Source organism: Eptatretus burgeri, chromosome 16 (assembly GCF_056783735.1).
Source record: "Eptatretus burgeri isolate ZD-2024b chromosome 16, Ebu_testis_v1, whole genome shotgun sequence".
Taxonomy (NCBI): domain Eukaryota; kingdom Metazoa; phylum Chordata; class Myxini; order Myxiniformes; family Myxinidae; genus Eptatretus; species Eptatretus burgeri.
The window spans coordinates 13421020-13444350 of NC_140976.1; the positions used below are offsets into that span (position 1 = coordinate 13421020).

Sequence of the window (23331 nt, forward strand, 5' to 3'; positions counted from 1 at the left end):
GCTCCCAATGCACTTTGACTTTCCCTAACCTTGGGAAAGGGAGTGCTAACTAAACAAACTAAGTAAGGAAAGATAAGCGAAAGAAAAATGCAACATATAACAGGTTTAAAGCGAAAAGCTTTTGAATTATGAAAGGACCAACAGGGCACCACCCAGAAACTGACGACACCCTCATTGGCATCGCTATGTGCTCTCTCTTCTCCACACAGAAGGGAAACATAGGGAAAACCTCACAAGCAGAAACACGAACACAGGGGAACGGAATGGGGAATGTGGAAACAATAACCAGCATGGCAGAGGACAGGTACTCATGACACGAAGCAAGGAGCCACCACGACTGTACACACAACGTACCAATGGCCAGCAGGGGGCGAGAGAGAGAGAGAGAGAGAGAGAGAGAGAGAGAGAGAGAGAGAGAGAGAGAGAGAGAGAGAGAGAGAGAGAGAGAGAGAAGAGAGAGAGAAGAGAGAGAGAAGAGAGAGAGAAGAGAGAGAGAAGAGAGAGAGAAGAGAGAGAGAAGAGAGAGAGAAGAGAGAGAGAAGAGAGAAAAGAAAAAAGACAAAGATGCAGAGAGAGAGGAAAACATATAAACCTCTCATTAACATATCTGCAATGTGGGATAAACAAGGCTGGAGATTCCAATGATGTTTAAGGCCATGGTAACCACAGTGTTAAGACGTGAAAGATGTGAGGCAGGGGTGCCATTCTTGAGAGAGCATAAGTCTATTGAGCTGCTGACTCAGGAATTGTTGGAAGTTCAGATCTGCAAAGAAAAGTCTTGGCATGTTGTGGGTTGTTCACTTGGCATCTGGTTTGGAGGCCAACTGTGATATGTTGTTTGCGTAAAGAGAGATTGTCGCTGATGGTGAGACCCAAATGTTTGAGGAACTCATCTTATTTTCGAGGGTTGTTATGGAACTATATGGGAAGGTTCACTAGATGGTCCTTTCGGAAAGACGGAGTGAGAGTACGAGATAAAATTTGTCAGGGTTGAAAGACATATTCCAAGCCTTAGACTAGTGCCTGATTCTATCAAAGTCTGCAGACAGGGAAAAGTCTGCTGCCTGCCTGTATGAAGGATGAGGGATATTACAGCAGAGGGTGGAATAATCATTGAAGAGATAAGGTGGTCTTTCTGGATAATCAGAAAGATCGTTGATGAATTTGAGGAACAGGACTGGGTCCAACACACTGCGTTGTGACACTCCAACTGCGATTCTAACCTTGTGACACTCCAACCTCACTGTGGGAGGAGAGTGGAGGAGAGGGTTCCCTCAGAAGCAAAGCATTGCCTGTGTGAGTGAAGGAAGTTGGAAAGCCAAGTATGAAGGCAGCCGTTTGTTGCAGCCAGCAAGTTTGGCAAGCAGAGCAGGATGTGAGACTATCACATGCCCAAAATATTCCAGGGAGACGGTCCTGAACTCGTTTGATATTTTAGGCCTCTGATCATTGCTGAGAAAGAAGCAGCAGCAGCAGCAGATCCATAGCTGAGTTACCTGGTTACCAGGACAGAATCCAAACTAATGTTGAGGGGACATACTGTTTGAAAAGAGCATCATTAGTGACGATGATTCATTCCATCTTCTCTTATTTTATTTTCTTTCTGTGCCAAAGGTTTTTCACCAATGCAAAACAACTTTGTGAAACAAATTATAAAACTTTAACATGAGCAGTGTCTTCTAATTTTTGTTTTTGTTTGCTGCTACTACTACTACTACTACTACTACTACTACTACTACTACTACTACTACTACTACTACTACTACTACTACTACTACTACTACTACTACTACTACTACTACTACTACTACTACTACTACTACTACACTAATATTCTTGTTTGATTATTGATCAATTTAATCTTCCATTTGTTTTCACAGGGATTGAATATAGGAGGGACACGGGCAAAAAATAAAAATTATATAAAAGAATGAAAACTTCGGTTGTATGATAATGAGCGCTAATGGATTCTGAGCTTGAACAAAGTGTACCTTTACATGTTGTTCAGTACAGCCTGATATCTTATGTGACAGAAATAAAAGTTTCCCATCGTCGACTCCGTTTGAACACCTGACGTTTTTTTTTTGTCCCTTTTCGGTCAGTTACCCTGAATCCCCATTGTTCAAAATCGAATGCTTCACTTGCTTCGTCCCAATTTATTTGCTCACCTTGTGATCACTACTCTTTGTTGACATTGGTTCCCTCTTAATAATTACAATTAAATGTAAACAGCACTTTTGTGTCATGACTTCACCATTATTTCCTCCCTCGTTCCTTGGCTCTGTTTTATTTATTTTATTTTATTTTACCTGCCGAACCTGTTTTATTTATTCCTGCCAATTTTTAATGCAAGGCAAATACTGAAAAGATTGCCCAATAAGTTATGTGACATGTCCCCCTCATTCTGCTGGTGGTTAATCTCTGGCTGGGATGGATTTCTTGAGATTCCGTTTCTAGGTCTCTTTTGGTCTTATTTCCCAACTGCTGGCTGGCAATTGGCCATCTGGCAGGCCCACTGTTTTCGCAGCATGTTGCATTCCCAATTTGCGTCTCGTGAGTCCTCCAACAGCACGTTCCAGCCGGTCGTATTGGGCGAGAGCGTCGGAGAAAAGGGTTCCATCGACTCCTGTGGTTGTTCGACCCGCCAATGGTTTCTCGGTGCTGCCTCTGGGAAATCCGTGCCTTGGAAAGTGTCTGTTCAGTGTTGCTCACTCAATGTCGGAAGGTTATCTAATCAGATTGGCAAACGGTGCACCAAAAGTGTGGAGTAGTTTTAGCAATCAAGGCTCCCACCACATATTATCCCACCCTGTTGACTGTTCCAGCATGGCTACAGCTGTTGTCATTATCATACGTCTATTACCAGCAGCATAACAGGCTATGTCTACAATTTCCCATCTTTTTAATCTCCGGTTTTTTATTTTCTGTATGTTTGTTCTCCTGCCGACAAGATGCCTTCTACTAATCATCTAGTTGCACTTGTGACTGAAATATCTCAGAAAGTCTGGTTTTTATATTCCATGTTGCTGCACCATGCTACCTCCCTTCTTTATTGTACTCTTTGCTTGTTTCAATTGAGAGTTGTGTTTAAAATGGTGCTTGCATTATTAAGTTAGAACAGAAGGCTGGGATCCTCTTTGGTAACTCGATGTTACAACTGAGCTGTCTGGTGATTCTTCGGTGTGCTTGTCCTAGTGCGGTCGGCATGACATCATCTTTGCTGCTTTCCCTTCAGTCTGTGCTTGGCGTTCAAAATCTGGAATGCTTTCGACCTGCACACTTGTGTCAACTCAATATGGCAAGCTTGGATATTTATGGGCCTGTCTGTTATAAAAATTGTCTATGACTGTTGAGGGTAGAACGATGAGTGTTTTTGAGTAAGCATCGTTTACGTGTTGGTTTTTGCCAACATACCACAGGCCTTCCCATCAAGATCTTGGATTGTGGGGATGATCTGTTGGATCAGGCATTTGGAGGAACCGTTGATCATTTATCTATACCAAGTTATCCACCCCTCTCTTCCACCCCCGAGTCTTTACTCTTTTGTTTTGTAGGCCTACTTTGTGTGACGGTCTTTGGATTTTGCTCTCCTTTGTTATTTGAGTTCCCTATGTTGCTCATGGCACATTTGGTTTAATTTTCTTACAGAATTCCTCCCATATTGTTGAATCCTCATTAAAAATATATATATTCCGCTGTAATTCTGTTGTAATCCCAGTCGCTGCACCACTCTGCTCTCTCTTTGGAAGTTTTTGCCTACCTTCCCTATATTATCCACTTGTACGTTCAGGTTTTTAGATCTTCCGGTCACACATCTCTTGTGCAAGCTGTTAAATGATGTCCTTGATTTGATGCATGTCACGGGCAGAACCTTGACATTCATGTTCAGGAATTTTCTGCCGCCCAAGTTCCATCTCCAACCCCCTCCTCTCTTTCTCTGCTTGTTTGGATTTTATGGAATTATGACAACATTCGCAGCATATTCGACTTCATCATTAGCATGATGATCAATATCACGTATTGCGACACAATATATATGGCATCGTGTCTTGCAGGAGACGATGGCATCACAGACCGAGGAACAGATTCTGCAAGTGGTGAGTATTGACCGAAATGACGTGCCTCCGTGAGCTTGGCCTGGTTTGGAAGACCTCATTAGCAAGACAATAAAATGAAATATAACCCCCAGTTAATACAAAGTTTAAGCAAAAAACCTTGAAGGTTATGGTCAGACCACCCGCTCTAAGTCTCGGATGTCGGTGGTTCGAACCGCAGCAGAGTTGTACCAACGACTTTATTAAAATGGTAAATGCTGCTTGATGCTCAACATTTAAAATGATTGCGTGATGCTCAGCATTTAAAAAGAGATAGAGCACGGACAAACAACCATAGGTTGGTAATATTAGCGTAGGCTTTGATGGGCCAAATGACCTGCTTTTGCGTCGAAGTTCCTTGAAATGGAACTGTTATTATTATTATTATGAAACCATCGTTGCAAAGTACTAATGTCACTGAAACCTTAATTGGCAAAGGCAGAAATAAAGTTGGACGAGAGAGAGTTAGAAAGCAACCAAAGAGAGAATAAGGATAGAGAAGCCGAAAGGAGAAAGGGCAGCGACGACAAATGTAGTTTCCAGCCACAGCATCTGTAATTCGGATTATCAGTGGATTAACCACTCTCATGGAATGGTGAATTTAAGTAGCAGAAGAGATTGCAACCCCCAAATAAAAAGAAGAATTTTTTTTTTATAAATCCAGGGAGATATCTCAACAAGGTCGTGCCGTGAGCCATCACCCACCGCACTTTCCATTGATGACCGTGCACTAGATCGAGGCTCGGAAATCAAAACCAAAAACCCTTTCGCACGAACCCCTGTCTCCAAATTATGAAAGCTGTTTAAAGTGGAGTTTTAGTATTTTCAGTTTACTGTTATGCTATAAATGAACCGCAATTTGCTGGAAGACAACATTGACAGCTTATCGGGCATTTCAAAGCATGATTTCCCTTTGCACTCACCCTGAGCTTGCATTGTCGTTTGCTGTACCTCACTCCTGTGCAAAAATGTGATGCAGAATGGATGCCTGTGTTGTTCCAGTGCAAAACCCTGCTCAGCACCTGTGACCACATGACCAGCCTGACCTCTGACCCCCTGATGACCCAGTCTGCCCACCTGGAAGTAGTTCAACTGACAGACATAAACCCTTGTGAGGGCCTGGTGAGTTTTGTACAGAGCAGTGAAGTGATTACTTGCTCGCTCTTCAAAGAAGACTGGTATCATTAGATTCTTACTTGTGGTAGTTACGTCAACATGCTGTAAGTTTAAGTAAATCAAGACTCGTCGGAGAGGTTCATTTGCAGCTGTGTTGTCAGAAATGATGTTACCCTTTTATCTTGAGAAATGGTGCCAAATGAGGCAAGACTCCCTCCTCTGCACTGTTGGATTTTGATAACAAGGGGTGGCATCGCATGAGGGTTAATTTATTTGGTAATTCCTGTGTAATGCTCAAGGCACTGCCTGCATGCTCTGCAAATGTTGCTGGCATAAATATGATACGATTAGTTTTGAAGATTATGGTGAGGGGTGAGGAAGTCAGTGGAGGGGGGTGGGTGGTTTGAAAGGGAGTGCAGTGTTTTAGAGAGATAGGAGAGCTGTTGAAGGAAGAAGAGCATTGAAAGTCTGTGAAGCAAGGTTAATATTGTGATTATGCTCTTTGCAATAATGGGCATTTTAAAGGTGTCAACATGGATAATGGACATTTGTGTGGGGGCAGGGGAGGGGAGGAAATTGATCCTGACTTGTTAATTATGGAAGAAAGATACAGAAATGAATGTGTGGGATAATGCTGATAGTTCAGAATGAAACTATAAAAATGAGAATGGCATTTGGTGGAGTACATATCTCCACCTGGCTGAACAGTTCGTATCCCACTGATAGGCTGGATCTCGCTCGATCCAGACTTAACCAAAATCTAATCTACTTGTTATTTTCACCTACCAAACTCATTCACCAAGTTTTGTCATAACCCATCCACAACTTTTGGAAATATCATGCAATATGTCGTTTTTGGTCCCATCTCTCAATGGTGAAGAATCACGAAAACATTTTTTAATATTCTCGTATCCGGATCTTCACCAAAATCGAAACACTTTGTCCTTGTCACACACCCAACCTGTCCACCAAATTCCGTCTGAAGCTGTCCATAACTTTTTGAGATATCCTGCTCACAGACAGACAGGGGTGAAAACATAACCTTAGGTGGTGGAGGTAAAGAGGCAAATGGGGGGGGGGGGGTGGGTTGTGGGATAGAAAAAAGGAATAATGAATAAAGGATTGTGGGAGTCGGTGAGCGAAATGAAAGGGGGCGGGGAGATGGTGTTCGACCCAAGGACAGGATGGTTGGCTGATTTGCTGGATATCACCCCAGCTCTCGTCCGCTGTCTCACTATCCTTGGTGGCTTTAATGTACTCTGTTAAATCAATCGGGCTCTGAAGCTGGAGGGAAGGGGTGTTGGTCAAGGAGGGATCCACAGCAGCTGGTGCAGCGAACGAAGGCAGTATGTTGGCATTTATCCCAGCAAAGTTATCGCTTATGCTTAGGCTGCAGTTTTTCTGTGCATTAGTATAAAAGGGGCTTTCAGCCAAAAGGAATCTGACGCCATATCATGTATTGTTGTTTGTTTAGACACAACGATTGCTCTGTCCCTCACACATTCATCGAAGAAGAATTTGTGTTTGGTCGTGGTTATATCTATTTCAGGGCACAACTCTTGGAATTACCATTATGGAAGAACATCTGTGAAATGCAGAGAGGGAGGAAGATCGTGGCCTTACAAGGTCATGAGCACGAAAGTTGCTTCTTCGCTATGCCTTTATTCAAATTTGGCCGAAACTGCACTTTTGAAACCTGCTAAGGAATTTGCCCAAGGAGGTCCAGTCCACTTTTGAGAAGTAAACTCCAGTGAACTTGTGAATTTTTTTTTCTTGAATACAAAGTCAAGGCTTGTGGAAGAGTTAGAACACAGAACAGATCAGGAAGCAACAGAACAAAAAGAACAGTAGAAAGAGAGAGGGGAAATACCAACAGCCAGCTGAAGGGACAAAATAGAGGGACACTTGGATAAATAATGGTTGTTGGGAAGAGCGAGGGCTAGGGGAGGACACATGGGGTGGACAAGGTGGATACGCAAGCAAACTCTAAGGTAGGAAAAACTGAAACGTTGGAAGGTGGGCTTGGGGATGGTGTGGAGTGGTTAGGTTAACGGGGGGGGGGGGGATGTGGAATGATCTGAGATGGTGGTGAACAGCTGTCTTGAAGACATGAAGGGAAGAATGGAATTGAACAGAATGTGGAAGTTGGTTCCACAGGCGGGCAAAAAGAGGAACGAATGAGTGGAGGTGAGCATTGATTTTGGATCTAGAGAGTTTCACCAGAAGAGTGTTGCTGGCAGACCACGTGCACCCTTGTAGAAACCTGGTGTGAGGTAGAGGGGGACAAAGCATGGTAATAGCAGAGGGTGTAAGACGAGAAAGGAGGTGATAGAACACAGAGAGACCACCGACCTGTCTGCAATGGCAAAGTGATAGACCCATAGAATCGGCTTCGTCGTGGGAGATTCCAATGATCTTAAAGGCCTTTGTTTCCAAAAATTCAGTTTATAACTTCCGCCATCTAAGGTGGATGATGGAGGTTGTGGTTTCACCCCTGTTTGTTTGTCTGTGAGCAGATATCTCAAAAAGTTATGGAAGGATTTAGACAAATTTGGTGGACATGTTGCGTGTGTGATGAGGACGAATTTTCTCGATTTTGATGAAGATCCGGATCGAGATATTAGAATATTTATGGTGATTCTTCACCATTGAGAGATGGAACCACAAATGATACAGTAGAATCTGGATAATAAGCATTTGCGTTTATTATTTGATTTAGTGGAACACATATGCGTGCTTATTTTCCATATGCGCTTATATTCTCACATATGCTTATTATCCAGATTCTACTGTATACTGTATCGCACGATGTCTCAAAATGTCGACGGATGTGGATGAGTTGGGTCGATGACAAAAACATGCCAATTTGATTTTGGTTCAGTTCTTGATGCAGATCCAGCCTATCGGTGGGATACAAAACGTAAACTGTTCAGCCTGGTGGTGGTATGTGCTCTACCGAGTGCCGTTCTTGTTGGTCTCTCCCCGAAGGGGATGCGAGACGACTGCAATGCCCCTGTCTGTCTGTGTGTCTGTGTCTATATATTTTTGCTGAAAAAAAACTATTTTCGCTGCACCCGCTTGTCTGATCGATGCAAAACGTTAAACATAGGAGGGACTCCCCATGGATAATATTTTATTGCTAATTCTGACATCATACATCACATGGTATGGCAGCCATATTGGATTCAAGGAATAGCTTTGGACATCATTTTCTCCAAAACCGCTCTGATAAAAAAATTGAAACTTGGCATATGTCATCAACTCTCTATGTGATATATAGATAGGGTGATAATGATCATGTCATCAGAGAAGTGGTATTCCTGCCATAATTGGTGACTTGAAATGCTTATCCGAAAAATCTGAAACTTCATATATCTGATCTATGACCCGATGTGAGTGAAGAATTAAATTTGTGACATTCATAACCCATGCCAAGAAACTATGTGACATAATAGGATGCATGGATGATACAGATATATGGGCCATAATAGCAGTGGGCCATAATAGTTGTATGTTCAGTTCCCGATGGTATTTCTGTTCAGAATGAACGCGCGAGGCGAGAATATGCACTCTACGGGTGCCTTCCTAGTTTTGATAATGTGGTTGTTCAGTATCTGAATATGGCTATTTGATGTACGAGTTCTCAGCATTATGAACACGTTTAAAAAAAAATCTAAAAGGTTGAATATTATCGGAGGAAAAACGTATTTTTCTCAATTTTTCTGTCAGTCAATGAAAAGGAAAAACAACTCGATAAAAAGGGAAGGAAACATTGAGATGAAATCAGATGATGTACTTGGACGTGCACTTTTATGAAGGTGACAAACACCCTTTTGTAATTTTAATCGAGTTTACCAAACACAGGTTTGCCTGGAATTGTGTCATTGGCTCCATTTGCAGAAGATTCGTTGCCAACAACCCGACTATGAAACAGATTAGTACAGATTGACATGGTACCTGTGGCAAGTCACAGATCTGATCTGGCCTGCCTGACCTGGCAATTATTTAACGTTTTGTTCAAAAGTCTCGTAAGTTGAACTCAATGAGTCCTAAACCTTTGGGTTTTCTTGGTAAAAACGGAATTTTGCACACTGCCATTCTTGTCGAAAAGTCGTCGACATGACTACCGTGCAATGATGCACTGCCCAGTCTCCTGAAAGACATTAGGGGAAGACGTATAGTCGGACAACCTGGTGTTTCTGGCAGATGAGAGGATTTAACATGATGTTAAAAAAAACTCATACAACAAGAGCGAAGATGTAAATTTAGGAAATCTGGTGCTTCATATTGGAAAGTCTAGTGAAAGAGCTAAAATCGTGCATCACATAATGACTGCATGAAACATTCTGTTTTACTATGGCAAAGTTATTTATCGATTTTGACATAACTTTGGTTTCGGTTCGCGAAGTGCTTTCCAATGGGTTTTCGTGAATCATTTGTCAGGAATATTCTATTCATTACTGACCGTTATTCTACACTTTGCGACCGAATGAGATCCCTTGAGCTTAGATGAGATGCCAAGGCAGAATTGGCATGCTTTAAAAGCTTTAACTTGCACCTTTCCTTTTTCGTTTTCAAAATGCAGCAAGTTCCCGACGCCCCCATTCCTTTTGCCTCGCTTAGTTTGCCTGCCCCGTCGGAATCCGTCTCGGTGCCGATGCCAATCTGCTCCAAGTCCCATTTAATGTAATGACTCCTTTCATAACGTTGTCAACACGGCACCAGGCGGCAAATGGAAATGGTGCAATACAAGGAAGAAATCGAGCCACGACATTCATCGTGAATGGCGGTGTTAAGAGGGTATATTCATGAATTGTTATCGACTCCCCGCCTGATGACCTTTATGGAAAATGGTTGTGGTATAAATTTGTTTTATTATGTGTTTTTCTTTGCACACGTTTGTTCGACTCGAGGGCAGTTGTGAGTTGTTTCTGCCGAACTCGCACGTTCAATTTTCACATTGGACTTGAATGTTAAAGTCTGCGGAACCAGTGCAAGCTTCACAGGTTCAGACTGTTTAGCAAAGTGTTAATTGTTCAAAATGCCACAATTTTTAGAATAACTATTCTGGAAGCATCAACAGCTCAACCTTGCTGGAAGCCCGCCAGCGATAATGGGGACGTATGGATGGATGAATGCATTAATTTGACCAAAGTGTCTCGTGTTGCCTGGTTTTATATATGTTGGGGAGTTAGGGAAAATAAGGTGGGGATTGAAATGCAAGGGTGGGATTTTTTTCTTTTTCACTGATTTTTGCCCAAAAGAGTTATAACATGATGTTAAAAGAATCATCAAGTCCAACGGCTCAAGATGCTAAGAGATTATTCTGCTCGCTTAGTTTCCATGGCTGTCTCTCCAGATCTCCTTGTGTAGACCACGGACAGGATTGTGGGCGCATCTCATTGGTTAGAATCCTTGTGGCAACAGCCAGTATGGCACATTGTTCCTCCTCGTACAACAAAACAGTGAAGGAGTTTGAACATTTCTAATGTGTAACCTCATCATCTTTTTGGTTCTCCGTCTTCCCAACTCTTGGCCAGAAATTGATGTTTGCCAATGCATATCCACACTTATTTCATTTCTCCCTGCTTCGTCGTGCACACACCGTGTCCAAATTGATTATGTTACAATTTAATCTGACTTGAGACTCGCTTTGAGAATGATCATCTGATTTGTGAACTTTAATTTCATGATTATACTCAACGTCATCAAAGATTCATTGGAATACCAGTCTCTTTTATGGTGTCAGTGGACAAAGTGAATGATGGATGAGGTGTGGCTGACATTTTATTCATTTACCCTTCGTCGGAGCAAAATTAGTCCAAACGTCAACCGTGGCCCATTTCCCACAGCGGTAAACGCTCCCTGATCAATTACCTATATACAGTATGTAAGAGCGGTGTGTTGGCGATTGTTATCTCCATATGCGGGTTACAGAAGGTGGAACGGAACCCTCCCAGGTCTCAAAGTATCCACCTTCGTGTGTGTGTGTGTGTGTGTGTGTGTGTGTGTGTGTGTGTGTGTGTGTGCGTATGTATATATATATATATATATATATATATATATATATATATATATATATATATATATATATATATATGTATATATATATATATATATGTATATGTGTATATGTATATATATATATATATATATATATATATATATATATATGTATATATATATATATATATATATATATATATATATATATATATATATATATATATATATATATATATATATATATATATAGTGTGCGCGCTTATATGTGTGTATGTGTGTGTGCGTTCAAGTTGCTGTTTTTGTCTGATATCTGCACACGTGGCTGGGTTTCATGCGATGGAACGGAGAACTACCAGGTCACAAAGCATCCACCTCTGTGTGTGTGTGTGTGTGTGTGTGTGTGTGTGTGTGTGTGTGTGTGTGTGTGTGTGTGTGTGTGTGTGTGTGTGTGTGTGTGTGTGTGTGTGTGTGTGTGTGTGTGAGAGATATGTCACGTATAATATGTGTATAATCAATGTGTACATATAATTCACGGACTGGTGTTTGTGTCACGCTACTCCTATCGTCTGGACCGATTTAATCCAACTTTGCTACATAGGATCAGCATGACCCCAATTAGTGCATAAGGGTGTTTTTATCTTTGCATTTTTAGAGGGGTGTTTTATTCATTAAATTGGGGAGCTGTCAGGAGGGGATTTGAACCATGAACTTTTGACATTTAAAGAAATAAAATGCCCCTCTACAGTGCCACTACCTGTCCCCTTTTGTAAATCAATAAATTTGAATTAAATTGTTGGGATAGAGTACAATAACTGTGTATAATGTGAGAATAGATAGAAAAAACAATCGACACTTCGACTAGGAAATTCACTTTTTGCATATGGGTTGAACGAGTAGGGGAGTTGTTTGTATGTTATTTGTATGTTGTTTGTTGTATGGAGACTCAGGACGAATCTTCTTGGGGAAAGAGGGCTGTTACCAAAATGGCTTCAGGGCCAAGGGAGAATAGATTATAATAGTTATTTCATAATGCATGTTAGAATAAGTGTCATGTTATCCTTACTATAATTAGTGGACCGGTGTGTGTGTGTGTGTGTGTGATATGTCACGTATAATATGTGTATAATCAATGTGTACATATAATTCACGGACCGGTGTTTGTGTCACGCTACTCCTATCGTCTGGACCGATTTAATCCAACTTTGCTACATAGGCTCAGCATGACCCCAATTAGTGCATAAAGGTGTTTTTATCTTTGCATTTTTAGAGGGGTGTTTTATTCATTAAATTGGGGAGCTGTCAGGAGGGGATTTGAACCATGAACTTTTGACATTTAAAGAAATAAAATGCCCCTCTACAGTGCCACTACCTGTCCCCTTTTGTAAATCAATAAATTTGAATTAAATTGTTGGGATAGAGTACAATAACTGTGTATAATGTGAGAATAGATAGAAAAAACAATCGACACTTCGACTAGGAAATTCACTTTTTGCATATGGGTTGAACGAGTAGGGGAGTTGTTTGTATGTTATTTGTATGTTGTTTGTGGTATGGAGACTCAGGACGAATCTTCTTGGGGAAAGAGGGCTGTTACCAAAATGGCTTCAGGGCCAAGGGAGAATAGATTATAATAGTTATTTCATAATGCATGTTAGAATAAGTGTCATGTTATCCTTACTATAATTAGTGGACCGGTGTGTGTGTGTGTGTGTGTGTGTGTGTGTGTGTGTGTGTGTGTGTGTGTGTGTGTGTGTCATGCTACTCCTACATTTCTGGTCCAATTACATCCAGATTTGATACATAGGATCGGCATGACTCAAATTAGTGCATAAAGGTGTTTTTAATCTTTGCTGCTGGTCTTGGGTGGGGGGGGGGGGGTTTGCATAAATTTTCTCTGTAGATGTGTAACGAGTCGCTCCATTCCAGGTGGGAGAGGGTATTCCAAGTCCCCACCATTTACAGTCCAGCACAGGGTGGTCACAATGTCTTGTCACCCCTTGTAAACATTGTGACATGACCTTTGTTTGCCGTGTTAATTCGTTTCCTTTTTCTCTTTTTTTAAGATTGAGTTAATACCACTGATGACCTTAAACAAGCAGTGACACTTGCTTTTAATCGTATCACCCCACAAATGCGCTGGAAAATTATGATGGAGCACAAACGGATTCACTGGACACTTAAGGCTTGTTTCATATGCTGTAAAATGTGTAATAAAGTAAAAGAGTACTGCAAATGTATGTGCTTTAACTTGTACAACCGTTCAGTGTTGTCAGCTCATATGATAAAAGGCAATGCGCAAGGGGTGACAAGAAATTGTAGCCGCCCTGTACAGTATTCCTGTCCCCACGTTTTCCAGTGCATTGAGGTGTTTTGAATTATGCACGCAAAGGTATTTTGGAGAGGTGTTTTGAATTACACGTTTGAATAAGGGGACACGTCCTTTTTTTCTTCATGGATAGGCAGTCAAACGTGTAAAGTTTCATCTCAATCTGTTCAACCACTTCAGAGAAGATTTTTATAGGTTTTAGGGTAAATCCAATATGGCTGCCAAACCATGTGACCTGTGATGTCATATGTGTGATCCTTTTGTTCATCATGGATAGGCGGTCAAACGTGTGAAGTTTCATCTCAATCTGTTCAACCACTTCAGAGAAGGTTTTTGAAGGTTAAAAAAAACGCAAATAAAAAAGGCTGTTGAATGATGTGACTGATTGTCATCTGACTGATGTGACCAGCTCCTCCACCGGAGCCACCAGGTCCACGTAGTCCAGATTGAACGACACCAGCCAATTTTGTGTGGGCTTCATTAAGGAGAAAGTGTGGAGAAACCAGCGGTATAGGCCGATTGAAGAATTGCACGCTGTAGTCATGGCCTCTTTTGCACAGATGACTCCACAAAATGCCACACAAGATGTCCAATATGACTTGGTGTCACATTCAGTGGTGCAAGGAGAACGATGGAGCACACACAGATACAATGATTGACTAATTATCGTAAGTACGTACTGTACAATTAAACCTGTTTTGAAAAGGGTCTGCCCTTCAGGGTAAAGCAACTTCCAGGCCACCTTGTACATTAATTTATTTGACATTGCCTCAAAATTTAATCACAATTCCAATTCCCAGGGATCCGAAGAAGGAATCTGTGATTGAGCCACAGCAACAATGCCGTGGTGCACCCCTGACCTCAAACGAGGAAGTGAGGCCGTTTAGCCCATCATTGCCTTGGTACCCTCTCGGGTGAAATTTTGCGACAGCTTTAAACATCAATCTTCTTGATTGTTTACTAAAGTCTAAGTAACTCCGATGTTGATCGGACAACTCAACTTGTTGGTTGATAACATCCACTGGTTTTCCATATTAAGCCTTCAACTTAAATGTGTGTGACATGTTGGAAATTATTACCCCATGGTTTAAAAACAAAAAATTTATTTTCCATTTATAATGTGCAAAAGCCATCAGATAGTTGCACATTTCTGTGATTAAGATTTCCTCCTTTCAGGGGGCCATCTTACAAAGGAGCATCATTTTTAGGTCACCTCTTTAGAGATGACCTAATAAAACCAGTCTCGATGTCCGTCCATCCGTTCGTCCGTACATGCGTCCCCATTCTTTTCTTCCGATTTTCTTCATATTTGGCATGTGGGTAGATGTCGATGAGGGATGCACGACGGTATTACCTTTGACACGATTGAAGGTCAAGGTCAATGTCAAGGTCACTCCAAAGTTGCGAAATCGTCCATTTTCAAAATCTATCTCCTCCGCCGTTTATGATCCGGTCTTCGAAATTCCTTCGGATTCTGATAATATGGAACAATATCTAAATTTGGTCTGGCCGGTTTTTTGAAATTCGTCCTGGTTATCGAGTCACGTGTCTTCAAAGTTTGAAAAATCGTCGATGTGATACGGTCAAAAAATTTTTTCGCCCGTTCTTGATGAAACTTGGTATGTCGGTAGGGGTCGATGAGTGATGCACGACGGTATGACTTTAGACACGATTGAAGGTCAAGCTCAAGGTCACTCCAAAGTTGAAAAATCAGCTAATTTCAACATTATCTCCGCCATTTATTACCCAATCTCGGCGGAATTTCCAACGGATTATGATAGTAGGGTACAATATCTGAATCTGGTCGGGTCGTATTTTTCGAATTTGTAATTTGATTTCTGAGGTTTTCTATCCTTTTTACTCCTGGGCTTTCGTCTGTACGTTGAACCAAAAGACAAGACGACATCGAAGCCATTCTAAGCCGATCAGAGATCCACATCTACAGAGCTTCAGAGATAACCATCACCCCCAACTGGGGTAATTTTTTTAAGATCAAAAGAGTTTCCAATAATTTGTCAATTGCAATTTTTTTATGTCTCTGCAGTCGCAGACCAGAAGCATTCTTTTTTAGTCAGTTCCAAAGGAAGTGACAAAAAATGGGGGTCCATGTCCGTCGATCCGTCCGTCCGTCTGTCCGTCTGTCCACAATCAATCTTTCGATCATTATTCTGCAACCTGTGGTCAGAATGACTTGAAACTCGGAGGGATGATACTTGGGGAGATCCTGCAGAACCTCCCACAATAAAATTTCAGATTTGTCACCAATTGACTTGGTTAATTAGTCTAATTAATCAATCTTTAAACTCCTAAAACTCCAAGAGTATTCATAGTTTTTGCTTTTTGTATGGTATCATGCTTCTATGGAACAATGTCTACACCTTATCACAGCATTTTTTTGTTTTCTGAATTTTTGCCCAGGAAGAAAGATAATGAGTCTTAATGAGTATGAAGTTCATTCGGGCAGGAATAACAACAATGAATGTTAATGAATATATGCAATATCGATGAAGTCGGAACTGACCAGGGCCCACGGGCCGTATTTTTTCGGATTGTCCTTTAGTTGCCAAATCATATCACTATGCTGAGGTAATTGACAAACAGCAAGTGAAAAGTTTCCTGACCTTTTTCACGTGACCTTTAATTGAGATCAAACGTAACAGTGTTTCGACGTGTAACGCAGGCGAAGGCATATCCATTGATGCGTTCGCATCAAATTGTATTTTCTAATGCTCTTTTGTTTTAGTTTTTTATTCTTTGGTTTCAAAATCGTTTTATGTTTTTCGTGACATCGGGCTGATGGAGCTTGTACATTAATCGCATGTAGGACGAGGATATTAGGAAACATCAGCATACCTTTTTTACATTAATTACAATTATATTGGTAGATAATTAATGGACGTCGAACAAGTACTATCGGTGTATGGTACTTGAACCTCAATTTGCTTATTTTTCTAAATTACAGCTTCATTGAGAAGCAAAATGCTCATAGCATTTTAGCTCACATGTACAGTTGTTTGTTTTTATTTGGTTTTGGCCAAATTACAAGTGTAACCCCCTCCCCTCCCTAATACATGATCAAGGCTCATGGAAGAGTGAAGCGACAGACAGTAGAAATAAAATAGAGTGGCAGTTTGTCAGCGGGGGCAACGGTCAGGCACGTTAAGCAAGGCAATGAACGCACAGGTTAAAAGGGAGATGGAGGAGTAGAGGAAATGCAGTAATCGGCAGGTAAGATGGTTGAGGTTAGGTCGGGTTAATGTGGGTATAAATGATTGCGGGCATGGATGGGGGATTATAAACTGACTGACTCGATTCTCGCACATGTGTAACACGTAGACTGGTGATGAAGAAATGTTCTCCAGCCATTCTCAACACAGCAGGTTTGGACAGAGTGGGGGGAAAAAAGTAGGCCATGTCCATACGAGATGTTATTGTCCAGGGCACATGCTGGTAGTGATTACGACTACCATGCAGTAAGTTGCGTTCGGGACAGTCCATATGTTAGTTGTTTACGCCCTTGTACACGGTGTAGAATCTCAGGTCGAGTAATTGCATCTGGAGGAGAATACCATCCAATTATGTCTGTAATTAGCGGCAAGTCTCTCCGCTGGGTTGCCTATTAATTAGCAAGGTTTAATTGGTAAGGGTGGTGCCGGTGTATGCACATCTCTGATAGGAGGGTGTCTCTTTCCCCAGGGCCTCTACATCAAGTCCACATACGACGGGCTTCACGTTATTACCGGTACTATGGAGAATGTGAGTGATGCCAAATGCACATCACCAATGGCAGCTGTTCCACACATGCCTGCTTTTGTTCACCGCCTTACTCATGTGTATGCAACCTGTGTTTGTAGTCCCACGTCCATTTAAGTTCATTTTTACTTTGCTCAGTTTAACTTTCGGACTGGTCCAAGAGGGTGGCATCTCTGACTCCTTTTACTTTAGTTCCACATGCAGGACACAAAACACATTTGTCATTTGTCTTCAAGGCTGGAATTTATTTTATTTCAACAGATAGCAGACCTCTGTGGTCTTTAACAGCTTTAACAATGAGGCATGTTTTCCATACCGCTTTCAACCGCTTTTCCATTTTGAGATGCAAGTGGTATTGTATTGCATTGTATTGTGTGAAGAATGTTACAATTATATTTATTTAATGGCGAAGGACAGCGTAGGGTTTTGGATGTGCCTTGGCATAGTTTCGACTTTTGGTTCTGAGGATCATGTTCATGATAAGAATTCCATGTTGGAATGACTTGCAGGTGGATAAGGATTCATCACTCACTTGGCAGCTCTCCCAGAACATCTGCTTCTCCACAACCCCTCCCATACGTTCCCCCCACTCCCATTAACGTAGCATTTCCACCCTCTGCAGCTGTCCCTTTGAACCCTTGCCCACATTCACAGGCAAACCTGGCCTTTCCAACTCCCCGTATTTGCAAATGTCTGCCAAGATACAGAACAAACTTTTTGTTGTACTTCCCCACCTGTGTACACACATGCAACCTACTTGTACCATAGTCTGCTCTCTTCCTACCACAGTTCCTTGTTGGTATCTCTAATCCGGCTTTTCATCGCAGACTTTGAAACTCGTGGGCATCCAATAATCAGGTTTGCTAACTAATCCCCAAGCAAGTATGGTCAGATATCTGACCCAGTGAACATCGCATTTTACTTTTGATTTCTCCACAAATGAAACGTTCATCCAGATTTCACTGGCATGCATCACCACTGTCTTGTTTTACTAAGTATTACAAGGATCGCCAAGCCAAACCTTTCCGCTTTTGGCTGTGAGCGGTTGTCTTTGAACCGATTCTGCAATTCATGTCAATACTTTGACACTGCTTGTCAAACTTATGTAATATGTATTACAACCTTTTAACTTAAAAAAAAAAAAAAGGACAGTAGGTTTACGCAGGACAAGATCTGCATCTCTACACCCATTAAAATGGTAGTTTTCAAACACTAGAAATAAAAACGCACGTTCCCTTCGGGAGCATTGGAAAGTTGTCTCCCTCACCCCCCCCCACCACCATCCGAGAGGGGGGGGGGTTGTGACCATGACCTGACTGGGTACTACGAACATGTATGCAAGATTTAGTGGAGATCAGGCCAGTCCTGTTTTGTTTTTGATGATTTTGAGATGTACGTATGTACATGCATACATACATACATACATACATACATACATACATACGTACATACATACACACAGAATTGCCTTATTTAATTGAGTAGGATTTCCCTCCCATAGCTTTCCCTCCACAACTCCACTACCCTCCATCCTTTCCCTCCTCAACTACAACTACCCTTGAACCTTTCCCTCCCTAACTACAACTACCCTCCATACTTTCCCTCCAAAATGCCACCACTCTCCATCCTTTCCCTCCCCAAATACATGTACCCTCCATCCTTTCCCTCCCCAACTCCGCACTCAGCCCTGGATTGACCATTAAGCAAAATAAGCACGTGCTTAGGACCTCAAGGGAAGAGGGGCCCCACAGAGTTTTTTTCCAGTGCCGGATTTACAATGGACCATGGTGCAAATGTTACAGCTGAACCAGGGCCCACAAAAAGGGGGCCCCACAATAAATGAAAAAGAAATACATATACAAGAATTATTTTTTTTTACACATTTTTTTATGCAATGTAATACTGATGCCGTAGCATTTACTGTAAATAAACCTTACTGTAAGTTTTGTTTCATTTCGAAAAATAAAATTTCATTTTACGGTTTAGTATTGTTTTTATTTTGGATTACATATTGTTGCGGTTGAGGAAATTCGCAAACCACCATTCAGGTCCTGTGGGTGAGATATCTCTGTAAGTACATGTGTAGTTAGCTCCAAACCCGTTGTTTAGAGGGAATAAATGTGATTCATTCGGGCTGCGACGCTTTGAGATAGTCGTTTTTCTGTTCTATCTTTATTTTGAACCAACCACGTCTCAACCGCCATCACACAACAACCACCAACCACAACGCCGCTTCACAACAACAACAACAACGCCAACAGCCACGATCTTTACCTTCACAACTCGCTCCCGCAAACATCGCATCACCGCCATTCCAAACTGCACCAGGGCCATAAACCACCACCATAAACCCTCCACCACCTTCACCTCTCTCTTTCTGCAGCCATTCCCGCACCACCTGGGAGCACCGAGCGTCAGGCTGTCCTGGGCTCGTACGGGACGCGCGCCGATCCGCGAGTGCAAAATGCGTCCTTTCCGAGGAGAATTCGGATCAGGAATGCTACACGCCCACTTCTGATCCGTCCAATCAGCAAGCGCGGGGCGGTTTGGCCCCGCCTCCAGGCGCGTCGGTGTAGAATCGAGATATGCAAATTCTAGGATCAGGGGAGACTCACGCCCCTTTTCCTCTGTCCAATGGGTGAGCGTGGCTCCACCCCTGAGCTCGTTCTGATCCAGAAATTTGCATATGGGTTCTTCTGCCGGCCTATAAAGCGCCGAGCGCGGGGCGAATTTCGCAGTCTGTCGGGGTTCGGAGTCTGTCGGGGAGCTGCAGAGAGAGGAAGCCTGGAGCTTGGAGTGCGGTCGAGTCGGTTTGAACGCAGAGTCGGCCTTGGAAGGGCAAAGAGAGTTTTGGGGCAGAGTCGGGTTGGAGCGCGGAATGGAGTCGGGAGGCGAGGGCGTACAGGTGGTTTGCTGCAGTCGGCTGAGGAGAATGGGGGAAGAGACCAAGTAGCTCGGGTCCGAGGCAAGGAAGACGGCGGTCGGCGACGAGCTCGCGGTGGAATCGCTCGTCGCGGGACCCAAGCAAGCCAGCTATCCTCTTTCCCCAGAGCATCAACAATTCCCCCCTTTTTCCCCGCGCTGAGATAGTGCGAAGGGGGGCCCCGTTCCCACCCCACTCCAAGCAGTGCCAACGAAACCCGCGAAGGAGCGCGAAGTCGGGCACCGCCGCGCCGCCACATTTGCGGCTCATCACAAAGACACGAGTAGGAACCCCCCGGTCTCGCGGACCTGACCGCTCTTTCAGGTCCCGCGCAAATATTGGCCCACAGGCCCCGTCTGCCCCCTTGTCTTTGAGGGTGGCCCTTTTCTTTTGCTTTTGAGTAAATGTGTTGTTGGCGCCGTCTGTAAAGTAAAACTGTGTAAGTGTTGCCGTGTGCATGCGTAGTCGGTTGTAGATCTGCATTGTTGTGTTTCTTTTGTTGCAATTGCTGTAGGTGCATTCTGTTTAATTGTATATGTGTGCTCTCCGCGTGCCGTGGAATAAATGTGCATCATGTTGAACTGTTTTCCCGTTTCGCTTCGTCTTTTCTTTAATTGAATCTCCATCTTGCTTCACGTAAAGGGTTGGTAGTGGGCTTAATACGCCCGATAATTAATCGGAACCGTCGAGGCCGACGATAACACCGCTCGGTTATCCCGATAGTACAGAACGGTTCGCTTAAGTGGCCCGTGTCCGGAGTCGACCTGCGGCGAGGTGCGATCGCCTGGTCTACCCTCCGCGTGGGTACTTAGGTAGGTCGAGTTTGGCGAACAACCCTATCCCACGCGGGGGGGGCCGATTGGCACGATCGTGGTGAGGCCGAAAGACCCACCCGTGACTAGCTCCCGGCGTTAGTCCGAGAGGGTCACGACGGAATTGTCCGTCCGGTGGGTGACGTGCCGCGATTCGAGTTACGTGGCCGTTCACACGCCGGCGGGCGCGAATTCGCAACAATATATATATATATATATATATATATATATATATATATATATATATATATATATATATATATATATATGGGGGTACCATAATCTTTTTAGTGCTTTGGGCCTCGAAAGGTCTTAATCCAGCCCTGCCCACACTACCCTCCATAGTCTTAATTAATTTCCATACTTCCACTCCCACCTTCCTATTCTCATATAGTGCGTGAATTGCCTTGATTGTTACACCTTGTACTGCAACAGTACATCGAGTTCAGTGAACAAGAGACATCGATTTATTTTTCTCACAAAATTTGTTGAACCAATAACTGTTCTGTCCTGTTTGTGGTTGAAACACAAGGAGCAGTCTATTGTTTTTGGATATAAACTGCCCCTTGTGTCATAACAGGATTTGATGATTGCACTGATCGATCATGTGCCTCATCATCTGATTAGCAACGGCACAAGATTGTTCATTTACACCGTAATTTTTATCTTGTGGTTTGTTTATGACCAGTTATATTGCTTTGATGTCATGCAATTTGGGAATGTGTGTAGCGTTTGTGAATGTACTGCATTTCATTTTTCACATTGATATTGGCATTTAGCCTAAAGCTTCGAGCCATGTCCTTTTAGGGTGGCATCACCGACTCGTATTACTTCCCAGCAAGCAGGTTCACGTGTGTGTGACGATTCGACCGATCTTCACCTGGGATTGTGTGCAAGTGTTAAGGGGGCTTCCAAGGGGCATGGTGGGGGAAGGTGGGGAGGGGGGACCATGTGACTGTAACATGAAGATCGTGAGACCCTAATAACATCGTTTTCATCCTCGCCGTTGTGTGTGATGTTGGCTGGGGACATTAGCATGTATGGGTAGACGAATGCAACTTGGATTTGCTTTTTTGTCCTTTGAGGTTTCCTTTGGACCATTCTTCCGAAGCGACGTTAAGCCCGGTGTCACTTCTTCTGCTAATGTTCATTGGTGAATGTTGTGGAGGCTTTCGCAGTACTTTTTGAAAATAGGAAGCAGTCGTGTGCTGGCACCCCGGCCAAATTCTAAATCGCTGCCCTGCTGTACATGAGGCACGAAATCATCGACATGTTTGTGCTTCCAGGAATGATGCAATCACCAGACAGGTACTGTGATGATAACGTTTCATAGATAAGACAAAGGACGCAACTTTTTAACTTCTCTCTTGCTCAGTTTAATTCTCTTTTGCATTGTCTGAGCTTTTGCAGCAGTCTCTCCCACTTCTGCCTTTGTTAGAGCAAAATGCCCTAAAGCTGGTGCACTCTTGCTACACATACCCCTCTGTTTCTACCTGAGGGTTAACGTGAGCCCATCGGCAGGGTGCGAGCATTCTCTTTGATTTGGGGATGTGGAGGGCAATTGTGGGGCTGCTCACCAAAATGAGGAGAGGGCTACCACCACTGAGACTGGGGGTTGGAGTGGGTGGGGAGTTGGGGGGAGAGCGGTGGGGGTATTGTTTGAGATTCTCAAAGCCATAGTCACAAATGGCAGTCTGTTCTAACACGGGCCTCCTGCACCCTTGTGCACATAACAGGCGCATTGTCATCAAGGAGCACACCTTTGGTCAACCTCACTCAGCATTTGTCCTTGGTGACTGTTCATACGTTTTTGCATGGCGCTCACATTTTATTCCCATATGATTGGAGCTTTTTGAGGCAGTCATTCGGCATGATTCCCTCGACGTCCCCGAAAATCAAGGTTGTGATCTTGCTAACCGTGGGTTGGATGCAAATTTCTTGAGTGGTGGTGATACATTGTGCTTTCCATTGCATGGATCCCAATTTGGTTTCAGGTTCCCCTTGGTGAGGGCACGTTTAGTCACCAGTTACCAGACACATGGCATAAAGTCTGTTGCATCTGCATTGAACAGTTCGAGAAACCAGCAACATGATTCCGGTCATGGCTGTCAATTATGAGTGCTGACGTTTCAGGACATCCATCTTGTTGAGACCTTGGGCAGGCCCGAGTGTTTGTGGATAATGGTGAAATTGCTGCCTTGAGAAATTCCAATTTTTGTGGATATGTTGGTGAGCTTATCCCTCGATGATTAATGCATCAAACTGGGTGGCAGTTTGCAGGTCTGCTACATCTGGTGCCCA

The 23331-nt window shown here is 43.0% G+C and overlaps 1 protein-coding gene across 9 annotated transcripts in view; it reads left to right on the forward strand.

Annotated features, from left to right (window-relative positions):
- LOC147010549 (connector enhancer of kinase suppressor of ras 2-like) overlaps nucleotides 1-23331 on the forward strand; it is a 237716-nt gene that overhangs the window by 156771 nt on the left and 57614 nt on the right. For 8 of the 9 annotated variants that reach the window (XM_085858723.1, XM_085858727.1, XM_085858726.1 and 5 more), the window contains 3 exons: nucleotides 4056-4097; nucleotides 5097-5216; nucleotides 17239-17298. In XM_085858723.1, coding sequence (XP_085714849.1) covers nucleotides 4056-4097; nucleotides 5097-5216; nucleotides 17239-17298 — 222 coding nt within the window. The remainder of the gene's footprint in view (nucleotides 1-4055; nucleotides 4098-5096; nucleotides 5217-17238; nucleotides 17299-23331) is intronic. The other variant, XM_085858721.1, reaches the window with a different exon arrangement.